Genomic DNA, 23376 nt, shown 5'->3' on the forward strand with positions numbered 1-23376 from the left:
TGCATGGAGGGTACCGACTGTTGAGCCATCGGTACTGCTGCATTCTCAGCAAGCGTCACAGGTCTCTACAGCATCGAGTCCCTTGATGCAGGCCAAACAACGACACCATCGTTCTCCAGCTTTTCAAGTTGTCTCTCCTTCACGGTGTGCATCCTCATCAAGGTCACCCACTCTGAGACTACCTGCTGCATCAGTACCATTGCATACTTTCAGGGAGAAACTCGATGAGTTCTTCCAGAAGGAGCTCAATAATATGTTAAAATTGCACTGCATGCCGGTGCTAACATCGACTCCCTTGGTACCAACCCAGCCTAAGCATAGCACTAGGAGAACTCAGGATACCGAGGTCAGCTCTCCATCAAAGCATCAGGCTATTTCTCATGGATTTTCTGAGAGGCATCATCATTCCCCACCTAGAAGACAATCTATCCATGAAAGAAATTTGCATATAATGGAGGAAGTGTGTGCAAATCAATCTCATGCCTATTCATTGTGGATATCCTGAAAACCTGACTGGCAAGGGAGTGCTCCAGGATCGAGTTAAGAAACACTGATCTAGAGCGCCTGCTATGTCAGTGGCTACAAGATGTCTAACTTGGCTAAGACTCTCTGATATGGACATCAATCTCCAAAATAGATTAGCCAATATTTCCTGTTTATGGGAAGAGCTTTTTGGTGATTCTATAGAGGCGGCTACACAAAAATTGGCACACATGAACAGAATTGGAATTCTTTGAACAGCACAAGGTCTAAGCCTCATGCTTCAAAGCACTCTGCTAAGCATTCCTATTCATATCAAAGATGATATGCCTCTACACCTTCTGCTTCTGGACTGCCACTACAAAAGAAGTAAAAATAACACCAACCTCAAAAAGCTCAGAGGCAGCTCCTCAAGTCTGCTCAATATTTGTGCTGTTTCTCCCTCTTAGCCACTTTCTCAACCAATTGGAGGTCATCTTCATTTTTGCCACCAACGTTGGTCTTGATAACAACCAACTTGTGAGTTTTCTCAGTCATCAAGGATGGTTACTGTGTTTTTTTTATTACCATACCTCCAAATCATCCAAGAGAAACCTCTTATCTCTCAAGATGTCCCTTCTTCTTCGGGAATATAGGCTCTGCCTCAATGATAGTATTTCTCATTATGAAGATGACAGAATCTATATCCAAATTTCTAGTTCAAGAAAAGTTCAAATCTTATTTCTGGGAACTTGCATCTATTCTTACCTCAAAACGATTAGCTATGCTCTCTAGATATAACAGATTATACCCATATATCACTTAATTCTGCTCATGGAAAATTTCTGTGGTTTTTGAATTAGCCTATCAACATTTTACAACAAAGTTCTGCCCTTCAGCTTACCTTCCTGTCTAAGAGTGATCACCAAGTGCCTGATAGTTCTGGCAGCAACATTATCACTTCAAGAGTTCCGCACAGTCACCAATGCTGTTTTCTTCAGCATTAAGGGTTTGAAGTCACTTCTCCAAAATCTTAACTTCAGCCCTCTCAAATTCTAAAGTTCATAGGGGCCCTGCTCGACATGATTCACCTCATGGCGTCCCTAACTCAGCAAAGACAGGTCAATTTGCTTCGACTTTGCACTCAAGTCTACCATCTTCTGTCCATATCACCCAGAAGAAGGATATTAGTGTTGGTTCACAAGGCGTCTATGACCCATGTTGTTCTCTTCACAGGTCTTCATTTTAGAACACCTCAGTGGTTCCTGGCGTCTCAATGATCTCCAGCTTTTGATCTATTTTCACAGTCATATCATTGCTTCATCAATCTCTTTAAGTGATAGATACACTGTTCGAATCTTTCCAAAGGGCTGCTGTTTCAAATACCTTCACATCAGAAAGTTCTGACCACAGACTCACCCAAATATACTAGCAAAACCCACCTGAACAGTGTTCACACACACATAAGGTTCCACTTCCACCTCTTGGAACTCAGAGCGATTTTTAGTGCTCTACAGATTTTTCAAAACAGTAATTTCCCATCAAGTCCTCCTAGAATACACAAATGAGAGACCAAGAAGAATTGGAACTGAGTAATTTCTTGAAGCATATTTCTAAAACATGGTAACATAACATAGTAACATACTAGATGACGGCAGATAAAAACCTGAATGGTCCATCCAGTCTGCCCAACCTGATTCAATTTAAATTTTTTATTCTTAGCTATTTCTGGGCAAGAATCCAAAGCTCTACCCGGTACTGTGCTTGGGTTTTAACTGCTGAAATCTCCGTCAAAACCTACTCCAACCCATCTACATCCTCCCAGCCATGTCCAGCCCATCCTCCCACAAATGGTCATATACAGACACAGACTGTGCAAGTCTGCCCAGTACTGGCCTTAGTTCAATATTTAATATTATTTTTTGATTCTAGATCCTCCGTGTTTATCCCACGCTTCTTTGAACTCGGTCACCGTTTTCCTCTCCACCACCTCTCTTAGGAGCGGATTCCAGGCATCCACCACCCTCTCCGTAAAGTAGAATTTCCTAACATTGCTCTTGAATCTACCACCCCTCAACCTCAAATTATGTCCTCTGGTTTTACCATTTTCCTTTCACTGGAAAAGATTTTGTTTTACGTTAATACCCTTCAAGAATTTGAACGTCTGAATCATAAGAACATAAGAATTGCCGCTGCTGGGTCAGACCAGTGGTCTATCGTGCCCAGCAAGTCTGCTCACGCGGTGGCCCTCTGGTCAAAGACCAGCGCCCTAACTGAGACTAGCCCTACCTAAGTACTTTCTGGTTCAGCAGGAACTTGTCTAACTTTGTCTTGAATCCCTGGAGGGTGATTTCCCCTATGACAGACTCCGGAAGAGCATTCCAGTTCTCTACCACTCTCTGGGTGAAGAAGAACTTCCTTATGTTCATATCTCCCCTGTCCCTCCTTTCCTCTAGGGCAGCGATGGCGAACCTATGGCACACGTGCCAGCTGTGGCACGCGAAGGCCTTGCAGCTGGCACGCGGGAAGGTCCGCAATAGAGAGCTGCACGGGTCGCGGGGATCCCGTTGGGACGCCTCCGAGGGTCGCGGGGTTCCTGCGGGGCTGGATGTACTAAGTCGCGCGGCTTTTCTCCCTACCTGCTCTGCTTGCAGCACAGAGCCGAACGGAAGTCTTCCCGACGTCAGCGCTGACGTCGGTAAACAAAGCCCTCCCTCCCTCCGACGTCTGCGCTGACGTTGGGAAGACTTCCGTTTGGCTCTGTACTGCAGGCAGGGTAGGTAAGGAGGAGTAGCCTCGCGGCTCGAGTGGCTACCAAGGGAGGGGGGCGGTCCGCCCCGCCCCGTGTGCAGCACATCCGGCCAGGTCCCCTTACTTTTGTAGCGCTAACCCGACCGACCGACAACAGCCCTGGCCCGACAAACCTCCCTGCCCTTAACCGCGAATCTAAATTACCTTCTTACAGCAGCTGTAAGAAGGAAATTTAGATTTGCGGTTAAGGGCAGGGAGGTTTGTCAGACCGGGGCTGTTGTCGGTCTGTCGGTCGCGGAAGCGCCACAAAAGTAAGGGGACCTGGCCGGCTGTGCTGCACCCGGGGCGGGGGAGAAGGACGCTGAAAGCACTGGGGAAGACAAAGGGGTGAAGAAGGATGCTGAAAGGCCATGGGGAAGACGGGGTGGGGGGGAAGGACACTGAAAGCATTTGTGGAAGACAGAAGGGGGAGAAGGACGCTGACAGGCCATGGGGAAGACGGGGGGGGGAAGGACACTGAAAGCACATGGGGAAGACAAAGGGGTGAAGAAGGACGCTGACAGGACATGGGGAAGACGGGGGGGGAGAAGGACGCTGAAAGCACACGGGGAAGACAAAGGGGTGAAGAAGGACGCTGAAAGGCCATGGGGAAGACGGGGTGGGGGGAAGGACACTGAAAGCATTTGTGGAAGACAGAAGGGGGAGAAGGACGCTGACAGGACACGGGGAAGACGGGGGGGGGGAGAAGGACGCTGAAAGCACATGGGGAAGACAAAGGGGTGAAGAAGGACGCTGAAAGGCCATGGGGAAGACGGGGTGGGGGGGAAGGACACTGAAAGCATTTGTGGAAGACAGAAGGGGGAGAAGGACGCTGACAGGACATGGGGAAGACGGGGGGGAGAAGGACGCTGAAAGCACATGGGGAAGACAAAGGGGTGAAGAAGGACGCTGAAAGGCCATGGGGAAGACGGGGTGGGGGGGAAGGACACTGAAAGCATTTGTGGAAGACAGAAGGGGGAGAAGGACACTGACAGGACATGGGGAAGACGGGGGGGGGAGAAGGACGCTGAAAGCACTGGGGAAGACAAAGGGGTGAAGAAGGACGCTGAAAGGCCATGGGGAAGAAGGGGTGGGGGGGGGAGGACACTGAAAGCATTTCTGGAAGACAGAAGGGGGAGAAGGACGCTGACAGGACATGGGGAATACGGGGGGGGAGAAGGACGCTGAAAGCACATGGGGAAGACAAAGGGGTGAAGAAGGACGCTGAAAGGCCATGGGGAAGACGGGGTGGGGGGGAAGGACACTGAAAGCATTTGTGGAAGACAGAAGGGGGAGAAGGACGCTGACAGGACATGGGGAAGACGGGGGGGGAGAAGGACGCTGAAAGCACATGGGGAAGACAAAGGGGCGAAGAAGGACGCTGAAAGGCCATGGAGAAGATGGGGTGGGGGGGAAGGACACTGAAAGCATTTGTGGAAGACAGAAGGGGGAGAAGGACGCTGACAGTACATGGGGAAGACGGGGGGGAGAAGGACGCTGAAAGCACATGGGGAAGACAAAGGGGTGGAGAAGGACGCTGAAAAGACATGGGGAAGATGGGGGGTGGGGTGGAGAAGGACGCTGAAAGGCCATGGGGAAGACGGGGGGTGGAGAAGGATGCTGAAAGGCCATGGGGAAGACAGAGGGGGGAGAAGGATGCTGACAGGACATGGGGGAGAAGGACGCTGAAAGGAAATGGGGAAGAGAGAGTGGGGAGAAGACGCTGGCAGGTAAGAAGACAGAGATGCCAGACTATGGGGGGAGCGGAGGGAAGAAGATGGGTTCCAGACCAATTTGGAAGGGGGGAGAAAGGGAGAGGCACAGTAACAGAGCAAATGGAAGACGCAGAAGGAAGAGAGACAGTGGATGGAAGGAACTGAATGAGAACATGAGGAAAGCAGAAACCAGGCAACAAAGGTAGGAAAAGAATTCTATTTCTTTTTTTCTTTTTTTTTTTTTTTTGCTTCAGGATAAAGTAGTATATTAGTTGTGTTGATAAAAATTTATAAACAAAAGAGGCTCTGGTAGAAACCCATTTACAAAGTGTGTATTCTTCCCAATTAATATTTCCAAATTAATAAAGTCTTTTTGCTTATTTGTAAATGGGTTTCTACCAGAGCCTTTAATTCAGTAGCATAATTAAATGAAATAACTATTTCTGAAGTTTATAGGGACGGGCGGGGACGGAGGGGATTCCTCACGGGGACGGGCGGGGACGGAGGACATTCCTCGCGGGACGGGTGGGGACGGAGGGATTCCTCACGGGGACGGGTGGGATTTCTGTCCCTGCGCAACTCTCTAGTCCGCAATTAAGATATGCGGCGCGGCGGGAGGCGAGTGTGCCGGTGTCTGCTTTACAGCTCACCTGGCAACAGGGCCGGACTGGCCATTGGGAGGACCGGGCATTGTCCCGGTGGGCCGCGGCCCATCCTCCTGTGCTGGCTGCAGTCCTTTGAGTGGATGTTTAGCCTGCCTGTCTTCCCCTTAGTATCCTATGAGCCAGGCAGTGTGTGAGGGGGAAGTGGGGGGGAGGAAGAGAAGCTTCACACTGAGTCTGTCACAGGAACTCAGTGAGGCTGTAGTGTGACTCCACATGTGACATCTGTAATCAGGAACAGTTCCTAGTGCTCCCATGCTAGAGAGGTGAGGATATGGGGGGAAGTTAATGTGTCTAATAATGTGCTCCTCTGTAAAAACCTCTGTATCTTCCATGGGGGACATGCTAAATTCGAGGAAATAAAAAAGCTGCTTATGATGATTGCATAGAGAAGTTCAGTAAGCTGAGAGGAGGGCTGGGCTCTCTGTGAACAACCAACACACTAATCTGCGCTGTACCTTATGGAAAACTCAATATAGCAAAAAACAGTAAAGTGTATATGTGGCCCTTCACAGTGCTTTTGTAAATAACATAATAAAATAACAAAGGCTCCAATAATGAAAAATAAAAGTCCTTTTCCCATACACTCAGGTTGCACAAGTCCGGTTTTCACCCGGACAGTATATTTTTTGACCAAAACGGATGTCTACAATTAGTAAAATTTCCCAATCACATATTTTTTTATGGGGACGGATTTGTATACAGCACTTCATTAGATTTTTTTTATTATACAAATTTTATCTTTTTGTAGACTTGAAGTTTTGAACAAAGAAAATGAGTACAGCAAAAAAAGCAAAAACAGATAGTGGAAGACCATTCCAAGAGGCCTGGACAGAGTACATATGGAGTGATTGAACGCAGTGGGAAAGCATTGTGTATTATGTGTAATGAAAGTGTTGTGTCTCGCACATCAAGTGTCAAACGTCACTTTGAGACTAACCATAACAGTGTTGCTGAACTTGGTTTAGCTCAAAGAAGAGTTCCTTGTAGGAAAATTAAAGAAATATCACTTCCAGTCTCTTAGTTTTAGCAACTATCTTTCAAAAACTAATCATCTTACAGTTGCCAGCTTTCAAATTTCACTGTGCATGGCAAAACATGGTAAGCCCCTCTCTGATGGAGATTTTATCAAAAAGGCAATTTTGGCTGGGAGTAATTCACTCTTCCATGATTTCCAAAACAAGGATAAAATTGTGCAGCGCATCTCTGAGATGCTGCTAAGCAGAAATACTGCAAAAGATAGGGTTCTGCTAATGGCTGCTGATGTTAGTCAACAGCTTACTTGCAACTTACAAAAAGCACCCTTCTACTCCATGTGCTTGGATGAAAGTACAGATATTACTAACCATGCAAGACTAGCGCTCATTTTGCGTTATGCTACTGGTGACATCATGAGAGAAGAGCTGGTAAAACTGCTGTCTTTGCCTGGAAGAACACAAGGGATAGATATCCACAATGCTGTGATGGAGGCTTTTTCATCACTAGACATAAGTCCAGAAAAAGTAGTTTCAGTTACTAGCGATGGAGCACCTAGCATGGTGGGGACAACATCAGGATTCATTCATTTCTTTGCTAAGGAAGCAAAACATCCACTGATTCAATTTCACTGCATAATACATCAAGAGGCTCTCTGCGCCAAAGAAAGCAGCAAAAAACTTGACGATGTCCTCAAAGATGTAATAAAAATGGTGAACTTCATCATGGCGCGTGCTCTTAATTTTCGACAATTTCAAGCCCTTCTTGATGAGGTTCAGGCACAATATAACACTTTACTGATGTAATGTAATGTAATGTAATTTATTTCTTATATACCGCTACATCCGTTAGGTTCTAAGCGGTTTGAAGAAAATATACATTAAGATTATAAATGAGAAGTAAGAAGGTACTTAAAAAATTCCCTTACTGTCCCGAAGGCTCACAATCTAACTAAAGTACCTGGAAATTAATAAAGAAGAGAAAATAAAGATGGTTGAAAAAAGAAAAATTCTATGTGAATTTATAGGATGGAAATTAAACTGACAGTGAAGAACTGTATGAAAAATACATATGGAATGCAGTTAGAGAGGGTAGGTTACAATCTATTTATGGTATTTTTTTAATTGGAAGATGTTAAGGTGGGTAATTTGGGGGAAGGTTATCTGAAGGTAGGTGAATCTTCTGGAGGTAAAAGAGGAGGGGTTAAGATATTTGGATGAATTTTTTGAAAAGCAGGGTTTTGATTTCTTTTCTGAATGTTTTGAAGTTGTCTGATATTGTCATAAGATTGGAGATGGAATGGTTGATTTTTGCTGCTTGTGTTGCTAGAAGGTTGTCAAACATTTTCTTGCGTTGTGTGCCTTTGAGTGGGGGGAAGGCGAAAGGGTTCGAGGTTCTTCTGTGTCTTGAGGTGGAGATTTGGTTTAAGCGGTTATTTAGATAGGAGGGGGAAGAGCCGTGTAATGCTTTGAATATCAGGCAGTAGAATTTGAATTGGATTCGTGCTTGTATGGGTAGCCAGTGAGAGTCTAAGAAGGCAGTTGTTATGTGATCATATTTTTTGAGTGAGTAGATCAATCTGAGGGCGGTGTTTTGTATGGTCTGGAGTTGTTTTATCATAGTGGCTGGACAAGATATAGGGAGTTGCAATAATCCAGCAGACCTAAGACTAGGGATTGGACGATTAGTCTAAATTGTGCTTGGTCAAAGAATTTTCTGATTTTACGGAGATTTCTCATGGTTAGAAAAGCTTTCTGGGTTGTTTTGTTGATCTGGGGCTGCATTGTGCAATAATGTCCGGTGGCTGAGCAGAGGACGAGTGTTAGAGAGATTTATGGCCTGCTTGGAAGAAGTTAGGCTATTTATGAACGAAAAGGGGGAAGACTATCCTCAACTCACCAACATGGCCTGGCTTACCAACCTCATGTTCTTTACAGATTTTACTAACCACTTTAATGTACTAAACAAAAAATTACAAGGCATGGGAAAAACAGCAGAAAGCATGTTTAGTGACATCAAAGCTTTTGAGAGAAAATTGCATGTTTTTGAAAAAGACCTTGAGAGTGGACAGCTAAAATATTTTCCCAACCTAAAAATACATTTGGATAATTCTACAACATTTGTGGACAGTCATAAAAAACACCAGGAAATCCACAAAGCATATTCCACCATTGTAGCCGAAGCAAAGGAGAATTTTAGTAAAAGATTTTCTCAGTTCCGTAAGATGGAGACAACCCTTTCATTTATAACTTCCCCAGAAAAGTCCACATTTGAAGATCTTGATCTTTCCTGCTTACAGTGGTTGGATATTCAAAATTTGGAAAGGGAGCTACTGGAATTTCAAGAAAGCTCTATCTGGAAAAGTAAATTCAATGACCTGCGTGCGGCTCTTGAACGTATTGAGTGTGAAAGGGTGACAAATGAAATCACTGCTAGCAGTTCTGAAAATGAAATCCTAAAAGCGTGGAATTCTCTGCCAGACAATTTTAAGTCCATGAAAGCACTTGGGGTTGCTCTTCTTACTTTGTTTGGGTCATCCTATGCTTGTGAGCAGCTGTTTTCGGCTTTGAATCATATAAAATCTGATGCTAGAAACAGATTAACGGATGACATGAGTGCTGCATGTGTTGCTCTGAAATTAACGCACTATGAGCCAAGGATTGACAAGTTATCAGCATACATGCAACAACAAAAGTCACATTAATTTTTTTCAGAGCATGCCCAATGCATATGTTTACATGAAGCAGTGTTTTCAGTTTGCAGTTAAGACACTTTCTAAGTTATTTAAATATTATTTAAAGATGTTATTTAAAAAAGGGATTTTACATGGCCCTGTTGTATTCCAATCTGGAATTTCCAATAAAAACGGTTGGTTTAATTGAAAGCTCTTTTGTTTTCTTTACATCATATTATTAGAAATGTAATGATTTAACTATTTCCTAATTTGATTGTAAATTTTACAAAAAAACATGTATAGACTCTTTGGGAATGCACACCGAGTCTTGACACAGTTAACAGTTTTAAGAAGTTTATCTTTTTTTTTACTCAGGATACATTTGACATGTTATGTGAATAATACATTTAAAATATATTGTGTAACTGAATCAAATTCTTCCTAAATTCATTAAATTGAATGAAATCATTAAAACATTATAAATTGCCAATAAATTGAAATGAAAACCAAAGGATTGTGAATCAAATTGATTCTCTGACAATACAAAGATTCCAACCTTTAAAAATGATGTTACATAGTTCAGGCAACTTTATAAAGAGTTTTTAGATACTAAAATCTTGTTATTAAGGTTTAATTGACGTGCTGGCACTTTGAGGAAATTCTTTGGTTTTGTGCGGCAGTTTGGGCACTCGGGCTCAAAAAGGTTAGCCATCACTGCTCTAGGGTATACATATTCAGGGCTTCCAGTCTCTCCTCATATGTCTTCTGGTGCAAGCCTATTATTTTCGTCGCTCTCCTCTGGACCTCTTCAAGTCTTCTTACGTCCTTCGTCAGATAAAGTCTCCAAAACTGAACATAATACTCCAAGTGGGGCCTCACCAACGACCTGTACAGGGGCATCAACACTTTCTTCTTTCTACTGGCTACACCTCTCTTTATACAGCCCAGCATCCTTCTGGCAGCAGCCACCGCCTTGTCACACTGTTTTTTCGCCTTTAGATCTTCGGACACTGTCACCCCAAGGTCCCTCTCCCCGTCCGTGCATATCAGCTTCTCACCTCCCAGCATATACCGTTCCTTCCGATTATTAATCCCCAAATGCATTACTCTGCATTTCTTTGCATTAAATTTTAGTTGCCAGATTTTAGACCATTCTTCTAACTTTTGTTGATCCTTTTTCATATTTTCCACTCCCTCTTCGGTGTCTACTCTGTTACAAATCTTGATATCATCTGCAAAAAGGCAAATTTTGCCTTCTAACCCTTCAGCAATGTCACTCACAAACATTGAACAGGATCGGCCCCAGCACAGAACCCTAAGGGACTCCACTACTCAATTTTCCTTCATCCGAGTGACTTTCATTATCCACCACCATCTAGCGTCTGTTCGACAGCCATTTCTAACCCAGTTCACCACTTTGGGTCCTAACCTCAGCTCATCAAGTTTGTTCAAGAGCCTCCTATGAGGAACCGTATCAAAGGCTTTGCTGAAATCTAAGTAAATTACTTCTAGCATATGTCCTCGATCCAGCTCTCCGGTCACCCAATCAAAAAATTCAATCAGGTTTGTTTGGAATGATTTACCTTTTGTAAAGCCATGTTGACTCAGATCCTGTAACCCATTAGATTCAAGGAAGTACACTATCCTTTCTTTCAGCAACACTTCAATTATTTTTCCAACAACCGAAGTGAGGCTCACCGGCCTGTAGTTTCCCGCTTTATCCCTGTGACCACTTTTGTAAATAGAGACCACATCCCCTCTCCTCCAATCCCCGGGAACCACTCCCATCTCCAGAGATTTGTTGAACAAGTCGTTAATAGGACCCGCCAGAACCTCTCTGAGCTCCCTCAGTATCCTGGAATGGATCCCGTCCGGTCCCATTACTTTGTCCATCTTCAGTTTTTCAAGTTGCTCATAAACACTCTCCTCTGTGAACGGCGCAGAATCTACTCAATTTTCTCATATTACTTTGACAGATAAGCTTGGTCCTTCTCCAGGATTTTCTTCTGTGAACACAGAACAGAAGTAATTGTTTAGCACATTTGCTTTTTTCTCATCGCTCTCCACATATCGGTTCCCAGCATCTTTTATTTTAGCAATTCCATTTTTCATCTTCTTCCTTTCGCTAATATATCTGAAAAAAATTTTGTCTCCCTTTTTTAGATTTGTAGCCATTTATTCTTCCGCCTTTTCGCCAGACGTATCTCTCTCTTGGCTTCTTTCAGTTTCACCCTGTAGTCCTTTCTGCACTCTTGGGTATTTTTATATTTCAGGAACGCCAACTCTTTTGTCTTTATTTTCTCCGCCACTAGTTTGGAGAACCATATCGGTTTCCTTTTTCTCTTGTTTTTATTTATTTTCTTCACATAAAGGTCCGTAGCCATTTTTTATCGCTCCGTTCAGCTTAGACCACTGTCTTTCCACTTCTCTTTTGTCCTCCCATCCAAAAAGCTCTTTCTTCAGGTACTCTCCCATTTCATTAAAGTCCATACATTTGAAATCTAGGACTTTAAGTATCGTGTGGCCGCTCTCCACTTTAGCCTTTATATCAAACCAAACCATTTGATGATCGCTACACACACTCGAACATTAGAGATACTCTCTCCATTTGTGAGGACCAGATCCAATATCACTTTTTCCCTCGTGGGTTCCGTCACCGTTTGTCTGAGCAGAGCCTCTTGAAAGGCATCCACAATCTCTCTACTTCTTTCCAATTCCGCAGACTGAACATTCCAGTCTGCATCCGGCAGGTTGAAATCTACAACAGTAGCACCTCCTCTTTCCTTCCAAACTTTTGGATATCCATTATCAGATCCTTATCAATTTGTTGCGATTGAGTCGGAGGTCTGTAGACTACACCCACATAGATAGAAGTTCCAGCTTTAATTTTCAGAGCGATCCATATCGCTTCTTCCTCTCCCCCAGATCCCTTGCATTTCGGTTGTTTGGATATCTATCTTTACATAGAGAGCTACTCCTCCACTTTTTTTTACTATCTCTGTCCTTCCTAAAAAGATTATATCCCGGTATGTTTACATCCCATCCATGGGATTCACTGAACCATGTTTCTGTGATAGCGACAATATCCAGATCTGCCTCTAACATCAGGGCTTGCAGATCATGAGCTTTGTTGCTTAGACTGCGAGCATTTGTGGTCATCGCTTTCCAGCTATTTTTCAATGGTAATCTCCTTTTTGTATAGATTTTTGTTTCGTTTCACTTTCTGTTGCAATGCTAAGAAGTGAGTTGCTGATATTGTTTACGTTGCAATCTTTACTACCATCACATCTTTTCTATGTTGAAGGAGTACAGAATAATCTGGCCGACATACTCAGCAGATTTCTTCAGCCACTTGACTGGATGCTTAATTTTACAACCTATGCTTTTTAAATGGTGTTGATTAAATCACCATCCCTAAGGACCCAATCTCAAACGTTGGGTTCCCGATCCTCAGAGACAACACACTGGGGTCAAATCAATGATCTACCCAGTGGTTAACATGTCACTTTGTCACAGGATCCTATCTTATATATTAAATTCTTTAAAATTTTTTCAATTCATGGGTGCAATACCCTTAAATATTAAATCATTTCATAAATAGTTTTTTAAATACAATAATTTTAAAGTAGTAATTGTACTTAGCTTTTTGTGGTCAGTTTTGGGATAAGCACTATGTCAAACATGTTTCACTGTAACGTTTTTTCAAGACAGCAAATCCCCTTTATTTAACCGCCATAACTATCGACCACTCTTCTTCTGCCATCAGGTATTCTCTCTTCTGGAGAACTCCTCAGATAAACCTATTTGTGTTCCCCCCACAATCACACACTGCCTCACTTCTGTTCCAGGCACTTCTCTCTTCTTCATCATTTGGGGGCAGATGCCTCTCGACTAGTTTTCCTAATCTGCAGTCATTGCACTTGACTTGCATGGTACTTCCTGGGATGACCTCAGCAGTTGCTGATCTTCTGATCCTATCAGAGTCATGTTAGATACATCCAGAAAATCGTCTACACAGCACTGCTACCAACAGAAGTGGACACAGTTTTCATTGTGGTTGTACTCTTCATCATTAAGATGCTTAATTTTTCTCCATGTCTTCAATGTTGGATTACCTTCTCCATTTATCCAATTCAGGTCTTAAAACCACTTCAGTCAGAGTTCACCTTAGGGCTTTCAGTGCATTCCATATCCCTGACAATAATAATTGTCTGCTCATCCTCTTCTTTCCAGGTTTATGAAAGGACTTTTCAATACCAACCCACCGCTCAAACCGCTTCCAGTGGTTTGGGTTCTTTCTGTTGTTCTCACTAGACTGATGAAACCTCCATTTGAGCCAGTGTTTTCTGCTCATCTTAACTATTTCACTTGGAAAGTGATATTGTAAATTTTCATCACTTCTGCACGTCGGGTGGGTAAGCTTCACATGTTGCTGTCAGACCCACCTTTTTAAGCTTTCCACCAGGATAAAGTGGTTCTCCACTCCCATCCTAAATTTCTTTCCAAAAGTAGTCTCAAATTTCATCTGAATCAATCGATTGTGCTTCTAGTTTTCTTTCACAAGCCTTTTTCTCACCCTGGAAAACAGTTCTTCATACTCTGGACTGTAGACGAACCTTGGCGTCATACTTACAACGGATAAAAGCACATGGAACATCTCCTCAATTGTTCATCTCCTTTGATCCTAATACTTGGACCAGCCTGTAGTCAAGAGAACTAATTCCACACACTAATTCCACATGGTTAGCGGTATTATTGCTCAGGCTCGGCTGCAGCTCGGGGGTCATATAACAGCACATAAGGCCTGAGCTATAGCAGCTTCAGTTGCATTATTATGTTCCAGTCCCATAGATTAAATCTGCAAAGCAGCTTCTTGATCCTCAGTTCATCCGTTAACATCTCCCTACTGTTTGGAATCTTTTTCCAGACAAAATGGTCACTTCGGCCAAGCAATATTACAAAATTTATTCTTTTAAAGGCCAATTCTCCCTCCATCCCATTGCAGTAAGATAGAGAGTCCCACATGAGAGAACATGCTGCCTGCTTGTCCTAGGATAAAGCACAGTTACTTACCGTAAAAGGTGTTATCCGGGACAGCAGGCAGATATTCTCACAACCCACCCACCTCCCCTGGTTGGCTTCTTTGCTTGCTTATGGAACTGAGGTACTGCGAACCTACAACGGGCAGGAAGGCACTCGCGCATGCACGGTGTGGGCAGTCAAAGTTTCTTAAAACTTAAAGTGACAGTATGCTTTTAATACTGTCCGTACCAGTGCTCCTTGGATGACGTCACCCACATGCGAGAATATCTGCCTGCTGTCCCAGATAACACCTGTTACGGTAAGTACTGTGCTCTTAAGCAGATGCATGCTCAAGGCCGGCAGAAGCAGGAAAATCTTCTAGCGGCACCGGCACATCCTGTGGGCTGAGTGCCGGTGCCAGACACGGGGGGTAAGTTTAAGTTATTTGGGCGGGGGTGTCGGTTCACGCAGGGGGGAGAAGGGGGGTGCTGGTTCACGCGGAGGGGGGTCTTTGCAAGTGGGGGGGGGGGAGCAACACTACTGGCCTCGGGGGGGGGGAACGTATCAAAGCGAGTTTCCATTATTTCCTATGGGGAAACTTACTTTGATATACGAGTATTTTGGTTTACGAGCATGCTTCTGGAACGAATTATGCTCGTAAACCAAAGTTCCACTGTACTTTATTATAGTGGGAGTAGAAATCTCCATGATGCAGAGCAGCAAAGAAGGCAGGAAGGAGATAGTTTTGTATTCCAGTTACTGTTCCTGCCTTCCTGATCAGTGGGCTACAGGAGAAAGAGAGAGACAGTTTTATAGTCTGTTGGTTGGCTTTTTCAGACTGATGGGCTTCAAGGAGAGGGGGGCTGCTCTAACCAAGGATAGAGGCACTTCTACCTACAGCTGCCAATGGAGAGAGGAGGAGTAACAGATAACAAAAGAAGACTGAATCACATAACTTTATTGGCATGACAAATTTATATGTTCTGTCACAATAATGTATTTAGCAATTAAGGTAAAAAGAACAGAGAATAATAGGAGAGGAATAGAGGGGTTGCAAGAGATGAAGAAGTTTGAAAGTGGTTACTGGCTGGGAAACAATGCAGCTTTGAAGAGCTGGAGGTGGCAGAAAGCAGCTGTAAGGGGAGGGTTGCTGGGTGATGGGGACATGCATTGGGAGTGGATTTATGAAGAGAGGAAGGAAGGGGTAAGTGAATTAAAAGGGATATAAATATGATTGCAGATAAAGGCCATATGTCCCATCCAGTCTGCCCATCTGCAGCATCTACTATCTACTCCATATTCTGCTGTGAAAAAAATTAAATGAAACATAAATGAGATCTAAAGAAGAGAAGGGGCTGGGTGATAGGGACATGCGCTGGAAGTGGAGCTTTAGGGAAAAGAATAGAGAGGAAGGTGTGAAGGGGATTGTAACAGGATTAACGGAAGAGAGAATTATTCTGTATAGGTCTGGAAGAAGTAGAAAGGAGCTCTATAGGGAAGAGAGGCTGGGTAATAGGTTAGAGCTGTAGGTGGAGGAATAAGGAAGGAGTTATGACCTTGACGTGAGAATGCAGCTGTAAAGCTAAAATAAACAAAGGAACCATAAGGGGGAAATTTAATGTGGACAAATGCAAAGTAATGCATGGGAAGAATAATCCAAATCATAGTTATTGGATGCTAGGGACCACCTTGGGGGTCAGTGCTCAAGAAAATAATCTGCGTGTCATCATAGACAATACGCTGAAGCTTTCCGCCCAATGTGCGGCAGCGGTGGTCAAGAAGGCAAACAGGATGCTGGGAATTATTAGAAAAGAGATGGTTAACAAGATTAATAATTTTATAATGCCTCTGTATCGCTCAATAGTATGACCTCACCTTGAGTATTGCATTCAGTTCTGGTCTCCTTATCTCAAAAAAGATATAGCGGCACTAGAAAAGTTCAAATTAGAGCGACCAAGATGATAAAGGGGATGGAGCTCCTCTCGTATAAGGAAAGACTAGAGAGGTTAGGGCTCTTCAGCTTGGAAAAAAGACGGCTGAGGGGAGATGATTAAAGTCTACAAAATCCTGAGTGGTGTAGAACTGGTACAAATGGATCGATTTTTTTTTTTTTTTTTTTTTTTTTACTGCGTCAAGATTTACAAAGACAATATTTTTTGACTCAGAGAATAGTTAAGCTCTGGAACATGTTTCCAGAGGATAAGGTAAGAGCAGTTAATGTAGCTTGTTTTAAAAAAGGTTTGGACAAGTTCCTGGAGGAAAAGTCCATAGTCTACTGTTGAGACAGACATGGTTGGTAGCATGAAATGTTGCTACTATTTGGGTTTTGCCAAGTACTTGTGACTTGGATTGGCCTCCGCGAAGACAGGATACTGGGCTAGATGGACCATTGGTCTGACCAATAAGGCTAATCTTATGTTTACCAGAATATACAAGCTATTTTACTGAAAGGTCTTGGGGGAGCAGAAGTTTTAGCAGTATGTGATGCCATGATTTGAAAAAAATTTTGTAATGGAGATGACCTGCAGTCAAGCCTCAAATTGAAGGAGAAATGGCGAACATCATGTTCTTTTTCACAAAAATAAAACATAAGAACATAAGAATTGCCATTCTGAGATAGATCGAAGGTCCATAAAGCCCAGTATCTTGTTTCCAACTGGCCAACCCAGGTCCCAAGTACTTAGCTAGATCTCAAGTAGTAAAACAGATTTTATGCTGCTTATCCTAGGAATAAGTGGTGGATTTTCTGCTTGAAACTATGGATAGGCCAGACTGAATTGGAAGAGATATAACAAGTATAGATAAACTGTGGAGGGAGTAAAGTGAAGTGGAGTTAAATGGCAGGGATGAGATGAGGTTAGAAAGGAAGAAAGACTAGTGAAATGTTAACTTCTTCCCTAGCTCTTCTTTAAGTAATCAATCTTGAGACTGACCACAACAGCTTTTTTTTTTCAGTTTCAAGCAAAACAAACTACTACCAAAACTGTCTAAATACTTATGGCTGAAATTGAAAGCTTAAGATTGGTTATGTGAATGTGAACCAATAAGGCCCACTGGGGATTGTCAGAGCTTGCAGTCCACAGTCCTGCTAAACCCACAGATCCAGGAACTGCAAGCATAGGTTGACACATGGGAAAACCATTTTAACAAGGACTTCTCAACAAGTCTGGCATGTTTAAGTTCCCAAGTCAGTGCTGATGTATTTTGATAGCCTCTGAGACAAGAACTTTGTGAGAATGTGTAAAAGAAAAATCATAATTGCCAGCTTTTTATGTTTACCCCAACTGTACACAAGTGATGAGAGAAAGCAGTGTTTTAATGAAACTGATGGTATGCAGAAATTAGATTCTATGAGAAAGGAACCTGCAGTGATTTTTTTTTCAAGTACAAGTACTGGTCAGCTTATGTCAGTAAGGAAATATTACAGTGAAAGGAAGTTTATATATTAGAAACTGAAATTAATAAAATGTTGAAACAGGAGAAATGTATTGCTCTTGATTATAATTTTTCAGAGCCTATAGTCCTCACGTTCAGTAACAATGTGCTTTTTTTATTCTGGATTGTACATCAGGCTGGTATAATGTCTGCAGTGTCTGGACTCCTTTATCCTATTTTAGTAAGAATATATATCATGTTTGTTCTTTATCAGTTTTATAACTAAATAAAAAATGGGAAGCATCTCGGTGCTTCATCTTCGTCATACTCAGCAGAGGCTAGAAATTCTTTAGTATCACCCATATATAGTATCCAAACCAAAATATGTGTAATAATTTAAATAATGAAAGACCATACTTCCAAGCAAAATAGCCTCTACACACATGGACTTCAGCTATTGAAAATTGAAACTAAGTGCTTTTTACATTGGCTGACTTTGCACCACATTTAGAGTGACAGCTGATGTCATAACTCCACAGAGAGGCCCAGAACTGTGGATGTAGTAGGCTATAACATTTTTAAATAAATGAATTAATAATTCCCAAAGTGTTGTCTTTCCAAATCTACAAACTTAATTCCCGCTAACCTTTGTTTCAAAAGCATTTGGAGCACTCTATTTACCAAATAAACAACTATGCAAGATCATAACTGAAATCACATTACACATACAAAAAAATGCAAAGAGTAGCATCCCCCTCCCCCAGTGACTCCCTTACAAATTGTGCTATAGCAGTTTATTCATGTCAGGAATGATCCCCATTTGCTCTTGTTCATGTTAGCTCTCAAAATGGCTGCTGTGACCTCTTGCAGCAGTCTTACAAGATTGCCACTATAGGTCATGGCAGTTATTTTGAGAACAGATATCATGGGCAAAAAGCAGCTGGGGATCACTCTTGCCTTGATTATACCCCTAGACTTCCAGAGATTATAAAATAGGCCCAAGGTGCACCTGCAGGTGGGCAGGGAGATGGCAACTCTTCTTTGGAGGGAGGGAGACGTAGAAACAGGAGAAGGCACAAATTTACTGCTTCCACTGAAAACATTTAGTCGGTTTTGGCCAAAACTGAAGCCATAGTCTTTTGGTCGAAATCAGGCAGAAAAAGATTTGGGATCAATTTTGGAACCAAAACCAAAGTTTGGTCAGCCTCTATTTCAGTCCTTTAAGTGTGTACACTACCTGCTGTGCTCTACATCTAAATATGGCTTTGGCCATTAGTGCCCAGGACTCTGCCATACTTTATTTTCCTTTTTACAAGCATGGTAATATCTGCCGAGTTGAGTACCCCCAATCATTTTGAAAAATTGATTGCTGTGACTCAGGACCTGTGAAAACAAATGCTCCAATGTTGCTATATTATAGTTTCAGCTACCATGCAGTAAAGTCCCATGTTAAGCCAAAGTGACTGCAAATTTTACCACAGTTTAGTAAGAGAGTCTCTTCATGTTAACTGCAAGACACAATCCTCACTCATTCCTGCCTCAAAATGCTAATTTCTATATTAGCCTTTACATTTAGAAAGTATCACATGCTGAAATTATTACAGTACATTCATTTCCATTTTAAATAGCTATTTCTCTTTTCTTGTAGGTTCCTCTAACTTTTCATGGGGGGGGGGGGTCCAGCTTGTTCTTTTCTAGAGAGATCCACAATTGTCCTCTATTTTCCTAGAGTCTTTGTAATTTTCTTTGTTTTTAGTACTATGTCCTGTGATTCTCATCCTTACTTCTCTTTGTTCTACATCAGGCCAGGCTTCACGGATTCTCTTCCACACATGACACATTTAAACTGAGTCACACAAACATGGCAGTAGGATAATTGCATATCAATGTGAACTTGCAAGTTTATTAGAAAATAGGCCCTGACAGACTAGCCCCCTGCAACTATGTTAGCAATCCTTAAAATGCACTCTTTTTTAAAGGTCAGTTTGTTAGCATAATTTAATGGTCTTTTTTTTTTCCCCCCCCCAAATAGGGAGGCCTAGTGGGGCTTGTAGATTATCCTGATGATGATGAAGAGGAGGAAGATGAAGATGAAGATAAAGAAGAAACTGTACCTTTATCAAAGAAAGCAAAGCTTGGGTCTTAATGGCAATTACCTAAAGTTAACTACCTGTTATAAAAAAAAATAAAAACTGATTTTTCCCCAAAAATCCATAAAAAGCAGCAGTCTTTTGTGAACTATTGTATCTGACGCAGATCAACCTATACACATGGATTTCTGCTGATCAAGTGCCAATTCATAGGAGCAGAAGAAGGGGATGGAGGGAATTTTAAATTAAGGGGAAAAACTTAATGCCTTTGAGCTCTCCAGCTTGGACCACACGTTGCCCTTTTCTCAGGGAAGGAAATGGAAAAAAATAGCCAAGAGGGCAGGAGTTTTATAAGTGGAACTCTGGATTGGCTGTCAGTTGCTTCAATCAGAAATGTGCTTTCTCGGACCATGAGACTTGGAAGAATGGGCTGTTCAGCAGTGATTCTTCACTCCTTACAAAGAATGCCAGCAGTTTCTTTGTATAAAGAGACTTGCCTTTGAAATCATACATTCTGAACATTTTAGTCAAGTTATAACAGGTTTTAAAAACCTCTGTGGGGGAGGGCTAAATAAAACATTTCCCCTTTTTTATCTGTTCCCTTTTGCCCTTTAAACCACAGATTTTTTTTTGAGGTGGGGGATTTGTCTGTCCCTTTTTGATTAAAGATTGAGTGGAATTCTAGATGTCATATTTGTGTCATGTTTTTTTTTTTATTCTTGCGCCCCCCCCCCTCCCCCGAGTGTATGCTTAGTTGTTGAGTATATATTTGGGACCATTAAAAATCTTTTTTGATGCAATATGTTGTCACTGTTGTGCTGGTACCTGTTTCACCATGTGTATTTTTGTTTTACATTATGCTGAACTTGTTTAGGACCTTATGGAGCTTGGTATCATTTTTATGGACCGAAGTAAATGAATATTTGCCATATTGTGCATCCTGAAGCAATACTATTTTGTGACTAAATATTTTATATTAAATAACTCTACATCAGCAACTGTCTTGATAAGCCATTCAGGGAATTAAATTCAGACACGGTATATGTGTTTGAAAAGCATGGAATTAGTATTCCAAAGAGATCATTAAATTGCACATCTTACAGTAATAAAAATAATTGAGGTACGTTTACAAATCAGCATAGAGAACAGATGTTTAGGCATGTCAAAATAGAACACTCATGACCATTTTTTTAAAATTAAATGTTTCAGTGAAGGTGAAAAATAAATTTCTAAAAACTGATGATCTGCTAAGCTTATTTCCTGGAATATGAGTCATAAGGATTTCCAGGATTGGCAATGTTCTTTGATTGTGATTTTACTATTCTATTGTTGGTGTCCAAAGCAACTTTTTAAAACGTGACTACCTGTAAACACAGGAAATGGCAAATCTAGTATTGATGATAGCAATACTTTTCTATAGAACAATCTTATATTTAAAACCAATGTTCCCTGCATTGATGATCAATCTCACTTGTTTTTTTGAACAGTGCCATGCAGAAGACATAATTTGATCTTAGCAGATGCATATAGGAGCTCTACCTCCTGTATCCTTTCCACTCATCCAAACTACGTATAAAAGTACATATTTTGCTTCCTCTTTGCCTGTCATATTTGACATTGATAAGCAGTAGCATTGAGAAAGGGATTGGGACTTGTATACCGGCTTTTTGTAGTTTTACAACCACACTCAAAGCGATTTACGTACAGGTAACTTCATGCGTTTTTTCCCTATCTGTCCCGGTGGGCTCACAGTCTATCTAATGTACCTGGAGCAGTGGATGATTAAGGCCTAGATTCACTAACTTGTCCAAAACGTGGCCGATCCAAGGCAGGCTGACTGAGTCACAAATGGGGGTGATGCAAATGAGGGTGATCTGAGGCATACCCCCCACTAACTGCACAGATTGCTGGAGAGCGATCTTTGAGCATGCGCAGACCATTTTATTTGCCTCTAGATGGTCTGCACATGCTCACCACGAAGGAAGAGCCGGAAACTTCTTTTTTTTAACTGGAAACTTTCGCAAGCCCGTGGTTTTAACCTGCGGGTTGAAAGCGGTGCTGCACTGCAGGTTAAAATCATGGAGTCGGGGCAGAGAGCAGGGTTTTTGCACAAGCAACTGGTCCTCAGGAGTCGCTTGTTTTTTAATCGGGCAGCCCAGTCGGTGTTCCTGAAATTGTTTTGTGAATCACTGCCTTCCTACTTTTGGATGCCCTTTTTTCCCTCATTTGCATGTTCAAATCAGAATCGGGAGGAAGGTTAGTGAATCTGGTCAGGGTCGCTAAGTGGTCGGGACTTGATCGATGAGCTTAGTGAATCTAGCCCTAAGTGACTTGCTAAGTGACTTGCCCAGCATCACAAGGAACAGTGCAGGGTTTGAACCCACAACCTCAGGGTGCTGAGGCTGTAGTGCTAACCACTTCACCACTGTCTCCTTGCACATGTGTGTTGAATATACATGCAAAATTAACTTTCCTTTTCATTCGTCTAAACCAGTCCATTTGAGTGGTTTGTAGCCCCCTACAAAAAAATAAAGAGGCAGATATACTGAACTATTACAGCAACATCACTAGTATCAGAATTAGTTCAGGCTGGAATTCCCTTGTATTTCTCTACCTCCAGTATACAGCATAGGTGCAGTAGGATACTGTGAATAGGTTCAGATATTTAGAGCAAGTTTACAGCATGTGTCTTTAAAGGTCATATCTTTGGGGATTGGGCCACAATCCTTATTCCAGTCAAGCCAGAAAGGTTTTGTCCTCCTTAACCTTAAACTTTGGTCCACAGGCTTCAGGTCAGTGTGTTGATCTGACAGGTCTATCAGGGCTTCTCTCAGCAGAGGGGTTGCATGTTCCCTCCCTAATTAGGGACCCCACTGCAGAACAAAAAAGGTTAGATTAGTTTACTTTAGATTAGTTTAGTTTAGTTTACTAGTCCAGTGATTCTTTAACCTTTTTTGAGTCACGGATCTGTTTTAAGAATCTGATTAAAGCTATGGACCCCCTTCCCCAGAAATATTCACATAAACACAACTTTGCATGCATAAATATAGTGTACTTTCATTATTGAGATTTGATTTTCTCATACATATGACATACATAAAGTATTATTAGACTTTAAACAATCTAAAAAAAAACCCACTTTTTTTATGCAAAAAGTAATGGCCACTCATAATTATGAAATACAATTCTCTTGTGCAAATTAAAACAGACCTACTATGTTTTCTACTACTAGTACATCTATTTTCTTTTATCTGCAAGAAAACTCAACAGTGCCGGGCTGTATAGTGAATATAAATGTTAATTTTTATCTGACCCTCATGGACACCCTGAAACCCATCCATGGACCCCTGGTTAAGAACCCCTGCTCTAATCCTTTTGTTGTAAGAGTAAATTTATTAGGAAGCAAAAAGAGAGAGAAACTTACAGGTTTGTGCAGGAAAGGCAGTGACAGCAAGAAGGCCCCCAGGAAGGTTTAGCGATGATCACTGCTAACTGACCAGATTCACAAAATGATCCACCATGTGTTTTTCCCCTTGATCGCCCATTTTCCGATCCAGCCGTGCAAATTTGTAAACCCCATGCAAAATAGCCAAGCGATTGATTCACTAACATTT

The 23376-nt window shown here is 42.1% G+C and overlaps 1 protein-coding gene across 4 annotated transcripts in view; it reads left to right on the plus strand.

The window, feature by feature from the left end:
- The window catches only part of PPP4R3A (protein phosphatase 4 regulatory subunit 3A), a 220116-nt gene extending 199423 nt beyond the window's left edge, over positions 1 to 20693 (plus strand). For all 4 annotated transcript variants that reach the window (XM_033952661.1, XM_033952662.1, XM_033952663.1 and 1 more), the window contains one exon: positions 19705 to 20693. In XM_033952661.1, the coding sequence (XP_033808552.1) occupies positions 19705 to 19818 (114 nt within the window). In that variant the 3' untranslated portion in view covers positions 19819 to 20693. The remainder of the gene's footprint in view (positions 1 to 19704) is intronic.
- Positions 20694 to 23376: the final 2683 nt, after the last annotated feature.

The sequence above is a fragment of the Geotrypetes seraphini genome, chromosome 7 (assembly GCF_902459505.1).
Source record: "Geotrypetes seraphini chromosome 7, aGeoSer1.1, whole genome shotgun sequence".
Lineage (NCBI taxonomy): Eukaryota > Metazoa > Chordata > Amphibia > Gymnophiona > Dermophiidae > Geotrypetes > Geotrypetes seraphini.